This window comes from Amphiura filiformis, chromosome 7 (genome assembly GCF_039555335.1).
Source record: "Amphiura filiformis chromosome 7, Afil_fr2py, whole genome shotgun sequence".
Lineage (NCBI taxonomy): Eukaryota > Metazoa > Echinodermata > Ophiuroidea > Amphilepidida > Amphiuridae > Amphiura > Amphiura filiformis.
Window position 1 is genome coordinate 11437083 of NC_092634.1, and position 20363 is coordinate 11457445.

The 20363-nt window shown below is 38.3% G+C and overlaps 2 protein-coding genes across 2 annotated transcripts in view; one reads left to right on the top strand and one right to left on the bottom strand.

The window, feature by feature from the left end:
* LOC140156745 (condensin complex subunit 1-like) overlaps nt 1-2648 on the bottom strand; it is an 89326-nt gene extending 86678 nt beyond the window's left edge. Inside the window, 1 exon segment of the mRNA XM_072179693.1 lies at nt 2526-2648. The gene's annotated coding sequence lies outside the window, so the exon portion shown is untranslated.
* A 2442-nt stretch (nt 2649-5090) lies between these two features.
* LOC140156746 (uncharacterized) overlaps nt 5091-20363 on the top strand; it is a 34803-nt gene continuing 19530 nt past the window's right edge. Inside the window, exons 1-8 of the mRNA XM_072179696.1 lie at nt 5091-5736; nt 8788-9021; nt 9434-9604; nt 11045-11237; nt 11887-12234; nt 13863-13989; nt 14684-16495; nt 17979-18119. Of these exons, the coding sequence (XP_072035797.1) occupies nt 5123-5736; nt 8788-9021; nt 9434-9604; nt 11045-11237; nt 11887-12234; nt 13863-13989; nt 14684-16495; nt 17979-18119 (3640 nt within the window). The 5' untranslated portion in view covers nt 5091-5122. The remainder of the gene's footprint in view (nt 5737-8787; nt 9022-9433; nt 9605-11044; nt 11238-11886; nt 12235-13862; nt 13990-14683; nt 16496-17978; nt 18120-20363) is intronic.

Sequence of the window (20363 nt, forward strand, 5' to 3'; positions counted from 1 at the left end):
CTTTTATGCTTATTCTTTTTCACCAAAAGAGCTAAATAGTTAACTAAATACCTTCAGAAGACCTAGCATTAGGTGGATAATAAAAACCCTAATGTGCATGAAAAATCTGCAAGTCGGAAGAAAATTATTTTCGGAAAGCATCTTGTAGGCCTATTAAATAATATTTTTTTAATGTGCATGCATCACCGAAAGTCGAGAGAAAAACGATGTAGGCAACCACTTTAACAGACCAAGAAAGTGGTCAAATGATACCAGTAATTCAGTCGGTAGTCTAATCTTGCAGCTGTTTATCTTTTAAGACACAACATTTTATTATTTTGGTCAAAATTCTGGAATACCGTATTTTTTTGGGGGGTGACCGTACTACCGTATTTATCACGTTTTACCGTACAAAATACGGTGAAACCGTACTAGTTGGCATGTCTGTGTAGGCTAGTCCTCTGTGTTTGTCCGGCTCTGACGTCTCAATTCACGACGTCTCAATTCGTACCTGCTTACCAGACAGCAATACTGCGTATTGCTGTATGGAACCAGATATACTGTATTGGTCTCATCACAAGCTTTAATTTGACACCAAATTTAACTACATAGGCTGCATATTAACTGAGAAAATTAAAAAGATGAACCCTCAAATGTCGCGCGCATGTAACATCTCCACCTATTTACTGGCCCAACTCAAAACGCATGGCCACATGTTTTCGTAAAAATTCAAACACTGTCACTGCACTGATTTTCAAATCCATCATCATGATCATTAGCGCTTTGTAGTAACTACAATTGAAATTTCGAACGTTTGAGGACTTGTTCTCAAGTAAGGCTGGCATTTTCGGTCGGGTAAACGGGTACCGCCCGAGATTACATTACCCGGGTAGGAAATACCCTCCCCGGGTACCCGAAATTCCAACAAAAAAAAAACAAAACAAAAAAAAATTTTTTTTTTTTTTTTAAGTTTTTTTTTTTTTCGGTTTTGTAGTGTCCCTGGACCAAGACCTAAATGCTAGGATCATTAATGGTTGAACTAAAAAAAATAATTAAAAAAAATTTTCAAGATATTTTGTTATTTTTAATATGAAAATTGATAATTTGTATTCATGTCATAGTCTATTAATGATTTCAAAATGCATTCAAATTCAATACATTTTGAAATCATTAAGGGATCTAAAATGAGCGTTTATTGCGTTTCGACAGTATTTTTTGTGGGACATGAGAGCACCTCAGACCTATCGAATTGCATTCTGAATACGAAGCATGTCTTTAAGATATCAAATAATTTTCATTTTGTGAAAATCACAATATAATACACATTTTATGACAAATTATAAAAATTTGATATTTTTCAAATTTTTGATATATAACAGGCCTCGAAGTCTATTATATAAATCTAATGACATATTTTAAAGTGTATGTAGCAGGGAGGAAAAGCCGACGGTCAATTGAAAATTTTGACCTTTCATATTGAAGATATGGATTTTTTCCCAAAAAGACCTAATTTTTTTTTGGTGTTTTGGGAAAAAATCCATATCTTCAATAACTGAAAAGGTCAAAATTTTCAATTGATCGTCGGCTTTTCATCCCACCTACATACACTTTAAGTATAAATCATCAGATTTATAAAGTTTACTTCAAGTACTGTTAAATATAAAAAATATCATTTTTTAATGATTTGCTATAAAATGTGTATTAAATTGCTAATTTCAAAAATCAAAATTATTTGATATCAGAATGACATTCTTCAGTATTCAGAATGCAATTCGATATGTCTGATGTGCTCTAATGTCCCACAATAAATACTGTCCAAACGCTCATACCCCAGCCCTTAATAGACTATGACATGAATACAAATTATCAATTTTCATATAAAAAATAACAAAATATCTTGAAATTTTTTTTTTGTTTGTTTTTTTTTTAGGTCAACCATGAATGATCCTGGCATTAAGGTCTAGGTCCAGAGACACTACAAAACCGAAAAATTAAAAACTTAAAAAAAAAAAAATTTTTTTTTTTTTTTTTTTTTTTTTTTTTTTTTATTTGGTACCCGGTTACCCGCCCGAAAATTGCGGCGGGTACCCGGGTACAAAATTACCCGAAAATGCCAGGCCTATTCTCAAGTTGTCTTGACTTCATCAGTGCAGTGTTACCGTACGTACTTGTTTTCCATGTCGCTGATGTTTCATTATAAATGTCGCTAAATATTAATAATTGACAATATTAGAATTAATGACTGGCAACGATTTCTTCGTACCGACGGCTAAGTGTGTATGTGAATGCACATTAAATACATATAAACACATACACATACACAGCACCTGTTGGAACTCCCGGTCGGAGCCGGGAGTTTCAATTATTTGGAACTGTGATTGTGAATGTGATCACGATCCGATGTCAATGTCAGATGTGCATATGTGTCATGAAGAATGAAGTCAGTATTAAACTGCTGCATATGTCAATCGCTTCATTATTACTACCTTAAATCAACGTTGAAAGTAATCTAACAGTTTTTAGTTATTAGTTTACACTTTTCTTACCTTTATAAATACTTCTGAACGGTTATTTTACATCAAATTTCGTTACGATTACAGTGCCAACTGTTTGAACTTGCCTCCGCTTTTTTATTTTTACCGTCTTTTAGTGTTGCCAGTTGCCAGTTGTGTTATTGGAAAACAAAGAAGCCCATAAATAGCAATGTCGAAATCCCTAACAAAAAATAGCTCTCGACGTCACAAGAAATTATCTGAGCAATCTCCCGGGGCAATCTCAGACCCCCGGCCGGCCTCGGACTAAAGCGCTATTTACATGGGGACTTTACCCTTGCCTACATAATAACCATAAATTTTATTTTGATGGATTACTTGCCCTGGCGATGCAATTTACATGGGGACATAGAGTCCAGCAATTATGACCTCAATCAACTATATCTGGGGCAGCTATGTGACCTATAAAACCATAAACCAGGTAAATGTGCTGGAAATGGACTTGAACTTTGAGGAGGACAACAAATTTACTTGAACAAAAGTGTGCATATGTCATCAACATACCAGAGAAAACTCTCTGGAGAGTGTATACTGTCCTGAAAAAATAGCCCCGGTTCTATTTTGAGGAAACTATGAAAGGTCAGAGGTCCAGGAGCATTGCCTGACAAAATTACCAATATAGGCCTACACGGGGACTTTCCCTTGCTGGAAATAAATTTCCAGCAATAGAGTCTCCGTGTAAACTGTGCATAAAAGCTACAATAAATAGGATTCTAAAATCAGAATTGTTCAGTATTGAAGTGCCTATATAATTATGACATCATGATATGTTGCATTCAATAATATAAGCCTACGTACACCACTGCGTACCGTGGCCGCCCCTTCCCCGGGGGGCTGAAGAAAATCCAATTTTGCCGCCCCTTCCTCAACAGCCCGAAAAGGTTGCCCCAATTTTTTTTACGGTCGTTTGAAAAAGTAAAAAAAAAAAAAAAAAGGATTTATAGGCGCTACCGTCCCAAAAATTAATAACATGCTTTTATTTATCAAAAATCGACTATGGCTGGCATAGTCTAATCTCAACTATGCATAGGCATACTTAGCTCTAGTATAGAGCCTCTGCCAATGCCCAATAGCATAAGTAATTATGACTATGAGGTCTGACTATACCTAGTCTCGGTTAGCCTTTCAACAAGGCTCTGCCTAGACCACCGTAGTGGGAGCGCCACCTATAATATTCCACAAGGCTCTGCCTGGACCACCGTAGTGGGAGCGCCACCTATAATATTCCACTGAAGGCACGCCGCTCGCTGTCGCAGCTTCAAGCGCTCAGCTCATGGCTTCACCGCCGCTCGCCCCCCCTAGGATCGCGAGGTCTTTGACAAAGACTAAGTCTCGGTACCAGCCGGTTTGTGCTCCTCCGTCACTATTAGTGACGGAGGAGCACAAACCGGCTGGTACCAAGACTAGACTATACCATGTACACTGGCAAGCAATCTGAGTTCTACGCGCCTCGATGTCGGCGCTACGCGCCTCTTCACACCTCGGCGCTGCTCGCTCAAGTCAGCGCCACGCCTCTACTGTTGGACATCGTAATCCGAGGAACTGACCAAGTTCTAAGGCGTACTATCCCATGGGGGGTAAACCCCCCAATATTTTTCCAGGGGGGATGATCCATAAAATGATCCCCCCCCTCAATGTTGACGCCTTGTATGGGGATACCAAATTTGGCCATTTGGCCCCAAAGCCCAAATTTTATTCCACTATTGCACAATAGTTCATTTCTTGTAGCTTCCGAATAGCAAAAATTTTCACGCACATTTGTGCCATGAACTTATTTTGTTCCGGATTCACTATATTTCAAGAAAAAAGTTTCCAACACCACCCCCCCATGTCAAAAAGAAATCTACGCTCGTGACTGCAACTACATGTATTGTTCGGGCCTAAGTGCAGTGGCGGCACCAGGTATTTTTTTTTCGGGGGGGGGCATTGGAGGGCAAGTGAATTTCGATCAGTGGGGGGGATCGACAAATTTGCGCAAAATTGTTGCAAAAAGTGGAAATTTACGTAATATGGGGGTTTTTTCCTCAAAAGTGGGGGGGGAAATTGGGGGGGGCAAGAAAAATATTTGGGGAAAATGCCCCCTTAGCCCTTACCAACCTTCTTTAAGGAGTCAAACGTTTTGGCCCCCCCCGCTTTTGAAGACCTACTTATTTTGATCCCCTCCATTTTGTCCAGCCCCCTTCCCCCCCCCCCTCGGACTTATGAACACTCCCTTATTTCCAGGCTTATTTCCGTCTTTTATTATAGTATCTCTAAATTCAGAAAACAGCCAAATCCATCGAATACGGCAACTCATAACGTAATTTTAATGAAGCCTTCAGAATTACGCTTTATGCAACACGTTATTAAAAAGATGAAAACTTAGGCTAATATTGAGCAATCAATTATTGCTTGTAAGGAAAGTGTTTACTTGACTATGTTTAAGTAAATAATTTAACAAATCGTGTTGGTGTAAAATATTTGTAAATATAAAAGAGAGCAAGAATATATTTTTTCAAATTACACTGATAGGTTTGATCAAAAGTATCATTTTCGTTACATCTTATTGATTCAAAGAAAACCAAATAACTATTGGACGAGACTGATCAACAATGGCGGCCGGTGCACAAGTGATTCCTGTAAATTTGAACTCTCGAAGAGTGTTATCAACAACTTGTTTATGTCTATTAACAGCTTTGCTGATCAGTCAGATTGGAATCGCCTTCACTTTTGTCATCGCATCTGTAATATCGATCGCCTTATTGTGGTATTTTTGGACAGAAACCTGGTTTAGGCCATCGGACACACGTGTTTTTGCAACGTCTACGGGAAAACGTGAATCAAAAGCCGGTCAACAAGAGTTTGTACAGGCGGGGCAGTCGCCGGAAAATGAATACAACTCACTGCCACAGCAACATTGGGAAAAAAGCACTGATGAACAAACAATAGATTTAACTACAAATTTAACACGGAAACCTTTGCGTGCTAGAAGAACTAATGCTTATTCTGATAGCAGATTTATAAATAGTGGAAGAAGCAATCTTGACACAAGTGCCAATATTTTTAATTCAATGAATAAGTCACGCAGAGAAAGTTTTATCTCGAGTCCCCGCCATGCCCGTACTGGCAGTGGGTTACCAGGTTTTGGTAATTTGACATTTGCAGCTTTAGCAGGAAGTTCTCCTAGTAAAAGTTTAATATCACCAAGAGAAAATATGTCATTCAGGTTGGTGTCTCGCATAAAATGTAGTACTGCCTAAACTTTTTGCAGGACATCCATGTCCACAACATCAATCATCATGTCAATTGTCATTGTGAGATTTCATTATATTGACAAAGTACCTTACTACCCATCAAACACAAAATGGTTTAAACAGGTTATCAGTATTATTTGGAGTTCTGTAAATGTTTTAAATACACGGTAACTAATATGCATGCATGTAAAATGGTCATATTGTGTATATTAAAACACGCAACAACAACATCTTTAATATTATAATAATTTATAAATGCTGTCAAAATGTTATTGTAAAATATTTGCAAACTATTTTTGCCAAATATTTCATCAGCACTATAATGTTAAAATATTTTGCAGTACAATCTACAAATGTAAGTTTTCAAAAAATGTTTTAGGTGGTAACTAGTACATGTACACCCCTGACCCCCTGATCAATTTTGTGACTAATTTTGCATTTTTCTCAAAAAATAACAACATACTGTACTGGTAACAAAAGTTCTGTAGGCCTTCATGTATATTATACTTTTCTAGGGGCAAGAAATCCATTTACTTCACTGAAATTTCAGTGATTCAAGACAAGTGGTTCATTTATGTTAAGAAATGAGGTACATTCTAGCGGCACCTCTTTTTTTTAATCATAAATAACGTACCCGTCGTACCGCTTGTCTTGAATCACTGAAATTCCAGTGTAGTAACTGGATTCCTTGCCCCTACATGTATAATATACATATAACTTTTGTATTGTTATTTTTTGAGAAAAATGCAAAAATAGTCACAAATTTATCAAGGGGTGTACCGGTGTAGTACCACCTTAAGGCCCTTCACAATTGATTCCGAGTTTACTGTTCAAGATTTTAAAAATAGGACGAGGTGACTTTTAATTATTAATTATCTATTATTTTCTTTATTTAGTATTAGTTATCACAACCAATTATCAAACCGTTTTGACAGGAGTCGACATTTAATTATTTTATTAATATGCTTACTTTTACACATAGTATCAGGTGCAGTTATGCTGTTTGTTTATTCATCATTATTGTTGACATGATTCATGTTAGAAAGTAGCAAGTAAAAGTCATTAAAAGTTATTTTAAAGGAGAAAATCCAAAATAAAAATAAAATAATTAAATATTTTGCAATTTTCAATTTTGGACGCGGGCGGTTAACAGTAAACTAAGAATTTAATGTGAAGAGCCTAATCTAAGCATAGGGAAAATGCGATATTTTTTAGAGTAAAATGTGCAGTTTTGCGCATTTTTAACCAAAATGTGTGATTTTTCTCCCCAAAAAGTTCCAATATATGAAGAGCTTATTTCCAAACCGTGTAAGTCCACAAACCCGGTCCCATGTTTCTGATTTACCCGTGCAATATTGCAATGGGAGCCTGGGGGTCAGTTTCAGTTGGATACACCATTACAAAGCAAACAGTGGATGGATGCACAGTAACAATACCGTGTGAGGCTTTGTTTCCCAAATGAGAACAATAGTCTGCATATTGTTATGCAGCATTGTTGTGGTAAATAATGGCTTGTTGATGGTACAACTCATTGTTGCTAATGTCAAACTTGTCAAAGTAATTGTGATTTTATCACACAAGTACATCTACATTGTAAATGAGACACATGGGGTTGTGGACTTAACATGGTTTGGAAATAAGCTCTTCATATATGCACTATTTAAAAAAATTACTGTTTTTCTTTGATAGATATTTTCTTGCAAATTTTTGTGACAGCCTATTTTCTATACTTTTTTAACATGGATTGCGTTGCAGATCATTATGGATTCTTTAATTTTAGCTTCAGGTTTTTAGAAAATTAATTAATACTTGAAAACCTAAAATGCGCGATTGTGCCGTTTGTTTTGTTTTGTTTTAATTTTCAAGTTATAGGGCCAAAATTACTTGTTATTCAAGGTTGGAAACCAGAGAAATACTGCTACTAAAAAAAATGCCAATTTTTTTTTTACAAAGTTGGATAAATTTGTATATTTTGATTACCTTTGCTTCTATTGAACAGTCAGGGACACATTGAATTATAATATTTACAGTAAATTCTTGGCCAAACTGGAACACTATAAACGCTAGTGGCTCCGCGATAAACACACGCGAATATAGCGCGGTACAGAAGAAAGCATACACGCGTCTTACATGTACATTGCGTACACGCTTAGTATGTTACATGGACGCAACACGCATGTTCCAGTTTGGCCATGAAATTACTGAAAATATTATAGTATGCATTGCTAGCTGTTTTTGGGCAAAAATTTTTTTTTTTTTAGAATTTTTTTATGTCGACACACTGTCGACGTCGGTATACGAATTATATTGACATGTCGACATTAAAAAACGGTGCCGACGACAGCACTAATTGTACCCAAAATGCACAATTTCCTGTGTTTTTTTCGCATCGGGCATTTTCCCTGTCCTTACCTTAATATCACTCTGAGTATTTAATTAGAGGTTAATAACTGCGCATCGGTTATTTGGAGGGCATTGTGAAAAATCTAAACATTTTATTTTGCCTTTGGAACCGAGGAATATCCCGAGGGATATTCCGAGGTGCAATGGCAAAATGTTTAGATTTTTCACAATGCCCATATATTACCGATGCAAAGTTATTAACCTCATTCATAACCGTCTACTTTAATCTCTTCACCTTACAAAATAACACAAAATTTAGCTCAAAAGTTTATAAAATAGATGATTTTTACATCTTCCCTTTCCAAAAAGCGATCAGGCTAAAACAGGACGACCAATAACAAAAGCGCCGTATCACAATCTGTGCAAATATGGTAGCGCCGTAATCCAAATACGGCAGCCAGCCGAAAGCGCAGTTTGTTCAGCGCACAACAACACGCAAACGCCGGTCAATTGTGTGCGCCATTGGAACAATTACACATTTTGCGGTCAATTGTGAGATATTAATGACCTCGATTTGCGTTCGCGTTTTAACAAATAACTAAATGTAATTGGATCGCACGCACAGCGTTTATTAATGAGGTTATGAATCATTTGTAAATGATATTATTGCTTCATTTCAGTTCCTCGTTTCTGTACAGTCCCAACAAGCTTAGCTCACCAAACAGTTCTATGTGCAGTACCAGCCACCGTCATTACCCTACACATCAACCCGAGTACAGTGGACTAGGACAACTTCCTGTAGTGAGATGGAATGAAGCTAGCAGTAGTCCTGTGTGGAAGAGAAGGACCAGTATGCAGAGTCCTGTCATGGTGAAAATAGCGCCACCTGATACCGTGCGCTCAGAGAGTCCATTGTAAGTACATTTAGATGATATACATTGTAGAATCCCGGTGAAAAAACCCTCTTAGATTAACTAGATTTCCACACACCTTTCAGAACTCATTGAGAACTAACTTATGACTGGGTCATGAGAAAAGCACTCAGATATCATTATTGAATTGGGTGTCAAAATGTAGTCTGTTATCCAGCCTGTAGACCTAGGGTCTTTTGTCATCACAGGATTTAAGAAAGATATAACAGTGAAAAGAGCCTAGGATATATGACACAATTACACATGTACATGTACAGCCCTGTGAACCCAGTAATTTCACAAGGTAAAATTCTCAAGAGTCAAAGGCTAAAATGAAGGCTCAAAATCAAGATAAATGAAATGTTTGAAGCAGCATAACAGTGTATTTTCTGTTTTTGATGTCATAATATTTCAGAGTGCAATCCATGGTAGAAGAAAAAAATCAGTCTGCTGAAGAAAAGGCGAATCCATGTACCAAAGAGTCTGTGATGGCTGCCATCAGAGAGTGTAGAAAACGAGGAGTAGAGGATAAAGATGATGCAAGTAGTAGAGCATCAACGCCATGGGAACAAAGTCACAAACGCAGGTTAGTTAGAATCCAAAGGGATTAAGGTGGTACTACACTCATTGATAAATTTGTGACTATTTTTACATTATTCTCAAAAAATAATAACACACTGGTAACAAAAGTTATGTATATTATAGGGGCAAGGAATCCAGTTACTACACTGGAATTTCAGTGACGCAAGACAAGCGGTACGTTACTTATGATAAGAAAAGAGGTACATGTACCGCTAGAATGTACCTCATTTCTTAACATATATAATGAACCACTTGTCTTGAACCACTGACATTTCAGTGAAGTAATTGGATTCCTTAACCACTGACATTTCAGTGAAGTAATTGGATTCCTTGCCCCTATAATATACGTAACTTTTGTTACCAGTGTGTTTTTGAGAAAAAATGCAAAATTAGTCACAAAATTTATCAGGGGGTATAGTACCATCTTAAACTAAGGGAGCAAAGTTTGATGATGTCCTATTAAACGAAAGTCTGTTCATTCAGAAGCTGACCCCTTCCCTCCCAGAAACGTAAGTGTGAAATGTTGAAAATTCTAACTTGAAAGGTCAACTTGGACCAATATTTTAACTAGTTTTTACAATCATAAAAATAATTTTATGACTTTTTTACCCCTCCCCCATGAAAGACTTTCATTTATAGGGTGCCATCAAACTTTGGTTTTGTTCCCTAAAAAAGTGGAAATAAGAATAGGTTTATCCTTCGTTGAAGAGAGCACAGAACTTGAATTATAAATCTACAATATTATGAGCTTTATTCCATGATCTTTTGCTAATAGAGGCCGTCAGCGTGACGTCATATGCCGCCATCTTGTGGGTACACGCTGCGATGGTCGTTCGATCTCCATGCGTGAACAGCAAAATCATCGCGTTGATGCGTGGTAACAACTGCGTGGCAAGCTGCGGCCTGCGCGTAGTATCAGACGCATGAACACGCGTATCATTTGTACCCACAAGATGGCGAAAGGCTGACGGCCTCTATTATCTTCCACTAATCGATCTTCCACTAATCAATCCTAGGTTCCAGGATCGTGCATAGGTAAACTGTGTATGTAAAGCCTGTGCATTGAGGTAAGCATGTTACTGCACGTATATATACGGAAGGAAGGAAGTATTGGCTTTGTGATAGCAACATGACAATTGAGCCATATTGAATTGGCAGTTGGCACAGTACTAATTCTTTGATTTCAATACATGAATAGGCGGGAAGAGGCCATATGTCAAGATTTTGGCCCAGTGAAAACAATTCTGTATTACTGTTAGTAAATTTGAGGAAATTATGTGCCAAAATTGGACCAATTTTGAGAGAAAATGCTTCATTTAGTGCACCACATTCCCATATAAAGTAAACACTGGGTGAGGAAAACATTACGGCTTTTCAAAATAAAAATTATTTGAACAATATGACTATTCTCATATATTTTTCATGTGAAATGCAACCATTTCAGGCGTGTTGATGGTTTTTCAAGATCCAGCACTCCTAGCATGGCAAGTTCATCGGATTATGACACAGCGCCTCCATCGGGTAGAGCCAGTACCGTAGGCAGCATTAGCAGTGATGTACTGGGACCAAAGGGAATCTTGTCAAGAACACCACGCAATGCAATCTTGAGCTCTATCAGTTCTAGTAAGAGAGTACAGGTATGTTGATTTAAGTGTGTTTTTAAAGCAATTTAGTGATTACTTGACCCTACAAAGTTCATAAATACTCGGATATTGACATGATAAATAAATTGTGTGATTGTTCTCATCTGACAGACCCTAATCTGGTAAATCTGGAGAAAAAAATTTTGCACAAAATTAGGGTTAGGATTAGGGTTTTTTTTACAAATTCTGCTAAAATATACACAAAAGGAAACAAAGAAATAGACCCAATGGGCTAGCCTGGAAAAGTCAGAAGCATCAAGACACTGTCATCAAGAGGTGTGACACCTCCAAAAGATTAGGATAGGGTTAAGATTAGCTGACACAAAATTAGCTTACACAAAGTAATTACATGAAGGATCGGTCCAAAATTCTAAAAGAAAGCCAAAGTAACACATTTGAAATCACGGCATCCATAGTGAGCTGCTAAAGCATGGTGAATGTTTTTATGATCATAGGATACAATTTTATTCCAATGGATGCTGGGTAAACCTCAATTTCTAGCCAAGACACCTGTTGGTTATTAATTTGAGAGCCAAAACACCTGTTGGTTATTAATTTGATTTAAAGCATGTAAAGATCATCGTAATATGAAGCAAAATAAATGCATATTTTAACATCTTGTTACCCACTCTTGGTCATTCAGAAAAGGAAACTCTCCAAATCAGATGAGGAAGATGATGATGAGACCGATATCTCCCCAAGCAAGAAACCAACACTGGGCCTTGATGTCACTTCAGAAGAACCAAACACAGAAGACTCAGATTCCGACCTTACTTCCAAGAATGGCAACAAAGAGAACAGGCCAGCAACACCACTAGCAACTCCAGCTAAGAAGAAAGGCAGGAAAGGAGATGATGTAGAAGGTGAAAGAGATAATACTCCAGAGAAAAGTGAGAATAGGACGCCTAGAAAACGTAGTCTACGTCAGCTGCTTGCAAGGCAGAAGACACCATTGAGAGGTGCAGCATTGTACGCAAGAGCAGCCACCATGGTAAGAAAATTTGCATCAATTATTCCATAGCAATTAGTGACACAATCCTGGTACTCCACTCCATACTCTGAACAGTCTTAAGTAACCTGGCCTCTCAACATTGCAAGTTGCTATAGACATGGTTAGAATTTCAGGACAAAAATTCTTGTGAATTTTCCAAAATCTAAACAGTAAATCATTTGTTGCATTTCTTTGCAAGGGGAACAATAATCTATATGCCCACTGGTCGGCATGAATTAGCATGCCAGAATGGATGTAACATTGTGTTGTCACTCTCGGTAGCTTCTGGTTCACGCAAAGCACAGCACATATTTAACGACTCATGTAATTAAACTTGAAATATGGATACAAGGTTGGGATTACTGTGATACAACTGCAAAGAAAGAACTGTCTACTTTACCTGGTGTCAAAATGGGGAAGTTCAAATTCGCACAAAACTGAACTGAAATTGTTATGTGATGCACTTCATTGGAGCATACATACTTGGCTGTGGCTAATAGTCACAGCTCCCAATAGGTGTGTTTGCTTACATAGTGCTAGAATAATTTCATGTGGGACATTTGCCGGTGTTTGTATTATCATTGTTGCAATCACCACCATACACCCACAAACATAATAGAACACAATCAGACTATAATGGGTTACCTCAGTTCAACTAGCTTTGAAGAATATTGGTTAACAGATTTGGCTGATTAAAGTCAATTCTCCTGAACTATTTTTAAGTTATTACATCAGTGAATTTGAAAGAATCAGTTTTCCTGATCAGGTAATTGTCTCAACCTGTAAGATATGTGACAATTAGTTTGATCTCAGGAAAATTTTGAATTGAAAGGTTTAAATTTATAGTGGTCCCAGATTACCTATAGCTGGCTGCAGGCCTTGCTGTCTAGATTTTAAAGGCGAGTGGTCAATCGCTCGCTAACATGATATTATGCGAGTGGTAGAAGTACTCTCAAGTAGTGGAATATACAGGGGTGTGAAATCTCCTCTTTTAAGCTGAATTCCTCTTTTTGGAAATTTTTTTGAGGTAAAATTTTAGCTTTTTCTTTCATTTTCAGCCCATTTTGAGCATATTTCAGTGCTTTTCCTCTTTTTTCCTCTTTTTTGAACAAAGTTCCTCTTTTTTCAATAGAGGTCACTCACACCCCTGAATATAGTGGTCGAATCACTCTCTAGGTCTGAAAGATCGTTCATACCAATTATACTTAAGGACTGTTGAATACCCTCTCTATCGTTTTCAGGAATTAAGGCTAATTTATTACAATATATCGAAGGAATACATTGGAAGTGCTGAAACTTGAATGTAAATTGGGTGATCATGGTGATTCGCAGCGAGCGATATTTAGTGTCTGGCGAGTGGAAAATCGCTCACTAGAAATTGAGTTTGGGCGAGCGAGAGCGATCGCTCGCCTCAAACGGCAAGGCCTGTGGCTGTGATGGTTTTCAAGGTAAAAGCTAATTAAGGAACTGTGCTTGAGTTGTATCTGTGAATGATGCTAAACTGATATGGGGTAGCCCGGGCCACAATGATATGCAATAATGCAAATTATGCTAAATGTGTCAAGGCCTTTGTTGGTTTAGCACAGTGCACAGTACATCACTTATGTTTGGTTTGTACCCTTATGTAGATGAGCAATTCCCCTGGGGAATACACAGCAGCAGACTTGCAAGAAGACAGACACATGGCTAGACAGAGAGTCAGTTATATAAAGGAAGCCTTACAAGAGCCTGAACCACCACCGTCATCTACCACAGGTATGTAATATCAATGATGCTACCTGACTAAAGAAAATTCAAATGAAAGAACCCAGTTTCAATTGAGACAGTAAAAGGATCCAAGTGCCACCTGTTTTGCATTCTTGACTTAGATGTGGTAATAATAAATAATAATAATAAAGAGAGATTTAATATAGCACCCAACGCAAACAGCCTCTGCGCGCTTTACAAAACATATCTGTTCGTATTTGTATAAAGAAAGGATGTTAGGGTTCCTGTAAAATATTATGTAGTAAAGTAGACAAAATATTGTGACCTGACCCCATTGCTACTGTGACCTATTCCTGAATAGATTCATCAAGATTGTAGGTCAATTTCTTATGCACATAACCAAAAGATTACTCGGGATTGACAGTTTTGTCCATCATGGTCGGGAACATGCTAGAGAAAACCATGAGTAAAATTCTAGTTTTGTGCAAAAGAAATTTATTTGGTCTGTGACCTATTACGATTCATGTATAGGAGGCATTATCTTTGAAAATCGACTAATTTGAACAAACTGTGAACACCCCCCACACACACACCCCCACACATGTAGAAAATGTAAGGCAGGGCATTTATAAGTAAATACACGTTCAGTTATATAGGCTTATCAATAATGAGCTCATTATTTCATCAGATATGTTATGGAGGCCATATTTATTGTGAACCTTTTTTCTTTGTCCTTCATCAGGTCCAGCAACTGCTACCAGCACATCCACATCGACAGCAGGCATTTCTTTACTATCAAACAACCTCACATCTAATCCACTTAGTAATACCCAGGCTGCATCAAATACAATCACAGCGTCCCCAGCACCATCAGGCTTACTAGCAGCACTTTCAAAAGCAACCTCCCCAACTACTGTCACATCAGCAACTGCTAAACCTACACTAAATGTGACTGCTACCAGTGGTGCTGGACCATCACTGGGGAGAGGGTTAGGTTTGAGTACAGCTAGTACATCTGGAATTTCTCCGCTGACGACGAGTAAAACAAGTCAAGCGCCCTCTAGCAGCACAGCCAACTTAAGTTTCTTTTCGGGACTATCATCAACAAATAAACCTGCAGCAACAAATGTAGGACCTACTGCTGCTACATCCACTACAAATTCTGGACCTCTACCACCACCACCATCATATTCTATGGCTCAAACAATGCAGAAAAATCCTGGATCATTACCTAGTGCAACATTACAGTCAACAGTAGCAACAGCACCAAGCTTAAGCGCGTTTGGACAGCAGAAACCAGTAGGCACTCCAACATCAAGTGTTGGATTATTAACTCAACAAATTAAATCACAAGATGCAGGGAGTGCACCTAATCTCTCAACTGCTTTCCAAATGAGTAAATCTCAAGCAGCACCTGCTACCAGTGCTTTTACAAATTCGCAGACTTCTTCACCATTTAATTTTAACGCTGCAAGCACAAAATCAAACACTTTAAATACTAATAGTACGAGTACAACCATGACATCTGGGATCTTCTCAGCACCTTCAAGCACAGCACCAAGTAGTAGTAGCCTCTTTAACACATCGACACTCGGTAGTCAGAAGACATCGACCTCAAATGCTTCAAATCCGCAGTTCAAGCCACTTTTCCCAGCAGCAGCAAATACAACTTCAGCTCAGCAAACATCAACTTTTAACTTTTCGGCCAAAACTGCAGCAACCCCAAGCACCGCCCCCAGTTCAAATTTTAACCCGATGTTTAACACACAGACTACAAGTTCAGGATTTGGTAACAGCAATCCGACAACAGCGCCCGGTGGTTTTCCGTTCAATCCTAGCACAACATCAAACAATAATCAAGCCAAGACATCGACTCCCTTCCAGTTTGGAAGCGTAAGCAGCCAGGCATCTACAGCTAGTACCACAGCAAGCCAAGCATCCAGTAACATCTTCTCATTTGGTGCACAGAAGACTCAGGCTAATCCATCACCATTTGGAGGAACATCAACATCTGGTCAAACTAATCCATCGCCATTTGGAGCGACATCATCAGCTGGTCAAACTCAGACTAGTGTATTTGGTCAGTCATCTAACACAAGTCAGGCACAAAATCAAACAAACATGTTTGGTGGTGCAGCTAAACCAGCTTTCGTAAGCCAACCAAATGCTAGTCCATTTGGCAGCGTGGCTAGTAGTAGCACCACAACTACTACTCAAAATCCATTTGGTGCAACAGCACCGCAGACTCAAAATATGTTTGGACAGCCACAGCAAACAGCAAGTCCTTTTGGTGGTGCCCCTCAGCAGCAAACACAAAACCCATTTGGAGGTGGAACACCTGCACAGACTCAGAATGCCTTTGGTGCATCCACACAAGCTGCAAACTCATCAGGAGTGTTTACATTTGGTGCAAATAATGCTGCGAAACAACCAGCAATGGGTGGCGGGGCTTCAAGTGGATTCAACTTTGGAGCTGCAGCACAGCAGAGCACTCCATCTGGATTCAATTTCAGTGCAGCAGCAGCTCCTAATCCAAATACTGGGTTCAATTTTGGTAAGTGTGAACTGTATTCAAGGGTGAAATTCATAGCTTTGCTACCAGGACTCAGTTTTGTTAAATAGTGATTCCTGACAATTAGTGGGTTTTTAGCGGGTTCGCCGTCGGACAAGTTTAGAACTGTCACTCAAGCTTTCGTCAGGAGTAGCTCTGACTTCTTCAGGACAAAGTACCTAAGAATGAGACATGTAGACTGCCCCTTGTCTACTGATGACTCTGAAAAGAGCCGTTCACTGAAGACTGCCCTTGTCAACAGAGAACAAGCAGATCTCACCTATCTGCTAATATAAAGGTTTTGGTGGCTCTGAAAAGAGCTTGACAGTTCTAAACTTGTCCGACGAAAGCTTGACAGTTCTAAACTTGTCCGACGGTGAACCCGCTAAAAACCCACTAATTGTTATGAATTCCCGTCGTAAAAGCCTATCCCACAAAGTAGTGATTCCTGGTTCACCTGAATTTAGTCGCAACCAGGACTCACTTTGGATCAGGACTTTTCTTAATGTTTTTAGGGAATTTAAAATATTGAGAATCACTATCTAGAAACACCATTGCAGTCACACTAGAGATTGGTCAATTACACCAGTAAACAAACAAAGTACTGCCATATTGTGCCAGCTGACAAATGTATAAAATATTAGGTAAAAGATAAGACCTGCATTTTGTTAAAAAAACTAATGAAAATTAGCTTGATATGTTTACAATTATACATGTATTTAATAATTATTTAGTATATTTTGTGTATCTTCAAGTGCATATGGCATGACGGCCATTGCTTCAGGATAAAAATTGTTTTGCCTGGTCCCATTTTTTTCTGTCAATCGCGAGCCAAAGTAGTTGAATAATAATTTAAAATTGTTAATTTCATATTGTTTGAGAGACTGATCAATATTTATGCCAAGGGGTATTAAGGAATTCATATTTTTTGGACAAAAATGTTTCCTCTGACTTCTCAAGTAAAGTTACTTCATTTGTATTCCCATTTTTTACCTGAAGAACAAAACAAATTGTGTTCTCTTGTTTCTGTGAAAAAATGGCCCTCTACTAAATATTGATTGGTCCCTAAATCAGGGTTCGGTTTGGCAAAAACTCACATAGTCACTCATATATTGAAAAATAACACAGAAAGTTCATAAACAGCAGCACACAACTTTTAATGAATCATTCAACATAATTTTTGTCTCATCAAGTCCTTAAAATGAAAAGGTTTTGAATCTGGTATATGCCACATTTCGGCTAAATGCACTTGAGCAATGAAAACGCATGCCTTTAATTTCTTAATATGTTACTTATAATTACAAAATCTGGCCTTGTTACACTCAGGAAATGATTTTTGTAACTTAATAATTTGTTTTGAGATGAATAAACTGAACTATAAATAACTTTTTTAGTTTTTGCCATTTTTGCCGGCAAAAACTGGCAATCCACCTGCGGCAAAAACCTGCGAACCCTGCCCTAAATCTTATTTGTTTTAAATCTGTAGGTCAGAATCAGCAGCAGCAGCAGCAGCAACAGCAATCACAACCATCCAGTGGTTTCCAGTTTGGTCAACAGACACCAAGCCAATCATCACAACCCTTTGGTGCGCCAGCTAATCCGCAACCTTTCAACTTTGCTGCTGGAGGTAAGTAGGGAGCAACTTGAGAAAAGTTGCACCATAATGCCAACCCTAAACCTAATCTCTGTAATCCTAAACATAACCCTGCTTGTAACCATAATTCTAATGCCAAAGATACTAGTCTTGACAACATTTCTTGATTTCAACCAATTTTGTTGAGATGATTATATAGAATAAATTATTTTGAACTACAATCTAGGCAACTGGACTTACGTTTTTGAGTGGGAAATTTTCACGTCTATCCTGAACGCATCATCAGCCGACTGATCTTCTGGCGGTAAAAGTTCATTGACCTGTGAAACGGATGTTGTATCACAGGTCACCTTCGAAGCAATTTACGTGAAACGGGAGGAGCCTTCACTGAACAGGGGAGGCGGCCTACGTCACAACTTGGCGGGGCCTACAGTTCAGCGATTAGGAAGATCCCTCTCAGGTTGAACTCGAAGGTGACCTGTGATACAACATCCGTTTCACAGGTCAATGAACTTTTACCGCCAGAAGATCAGTCGGGCTGATGATGCGTTCAGGATAGAACGTGAAAATTTCCCACTCAAAAACGTAAGTCCAGTTGCCTAGATTGTAGTTCAAAATAATTTATTATTTACTACCTGGATGAATGATAATCTTCACAAACGTATGATTATATAGAGCAAACCTAAAGCACCCATAAAATGTGACCTTGTTGACAGCCCTCGAATTAAGGATCTGAAGGGGCACGGCAACTTTTTTAGGGCAAGTTGACAATTGCCTTGGATTTCCATTGAAAAGGCGAGGCAGCACGGCAATTTGTAATATTTCAAAAGGGCATCACGGCAACTGTTTAAAATTTGAGAAGGGCACCAAGGCAATTTCTCAAAAGTAAAGAAAACTCACGTTAGCAATCATGATAGATGATTTTAGTGCTTATCGAACATTCGTCTTCAAATATTGAAGTTCGCAAGTATACAATGCGGAAAGAATTGGGGAATTTGGAGTTTTGTGCGTTTAGATCAATTTTTTGCATAAGCGCCTTAAGGTTATACACAATTTTGCCATTTTCAGAAGCAAAATGGGATGCACGTAGCCCCCTTTAAACTTATCTATTTCTGGAAATAAATATCGAGAGAGAAAACATAAACTACGTCTAAAAGCTGAAAGTGTAAGGGTCATTATTATGCTTGAATTTTCCACTTGGCTCAAAATGAAATGTACTTTCAAACATTTCAAATTTTTTCAATATCCGAGCATCAAGATTTTTGGGAACACGGCCATAATTTCTCATTGGAAGTGGCGATTTTGTTGGGAACTTCGACGCCACATTACAAACAAGTCAATAAAAGAATGTGCATATTCATTCTTGATATTGGTTGTCTCGATTTTTATGTAAGCTTAAAATGTTGGCGAATTTGAAGTAAAATGGCCTCCACTTGTATGTCGTTTTGTAACCAGTAATAATAATTCCGTGCAAGATTTCATAGACAAAATTCTGACCTACATTATTTCTATAAACCCTCTTCTGCATGCAGGTGCTATTTAAATTTTCATTTCGATAGCAGAAAATTGAGATATTTGCTATTTTTCCGACTCGCTGCTGCCAAATTGTCTAGTTTAGCGATAAAAAGATACAGCGAAATCAATTTTTTTTCGAACCATTTCACCTCGTTTCGACTTGTGCTTTGAAGTACACACTTCAAAATTGATATAGTGATTCTATATTTCAAGCTGCGTCATACTGTTTTTCTTACCTCTGATTGTCGCTGCTCAAGGCCAAAATTGAAATTTTTGGACAGAAGTGACACTCTCATTTCTTTTTAAAACACATGTTTACGCACGACATTGTTACTGACGGGCTGTATTTGCCAAGTGGTGTTGCCGAGGGCAAGTGGTGTTGCCGAGTTTGGATTTTAAAATATTTAGGTATTTTCTAGCTTAAAATCCAGCGCCAATGCTGCGCTTGCAACAGGTAGATATTTAGAAATCCATTTAAGGTATGGGTATGGGTATGGAAATTGGGGATCCAAAAAATTGGCATATGCCTATATATAGGCTATATGCAAAGGGGATGGGGCATTTTGGCAGGCCAAGGGGAGGGGCCACAAAAATTTGGCAGTCCAGGGGGTGCGGACAAGCGTTTTCGGCTGGCGAGGCGGAGGCAAGCGATTTTTAGCGAGTCGCTTGGAAATTTTGGCTTATAATTAGTAGGCTAATACCGGTACGGATTGCACAGCCTTTCGAGAAAGCAATTTTTTGGCAAGCCGGGGCCGGGGAGGG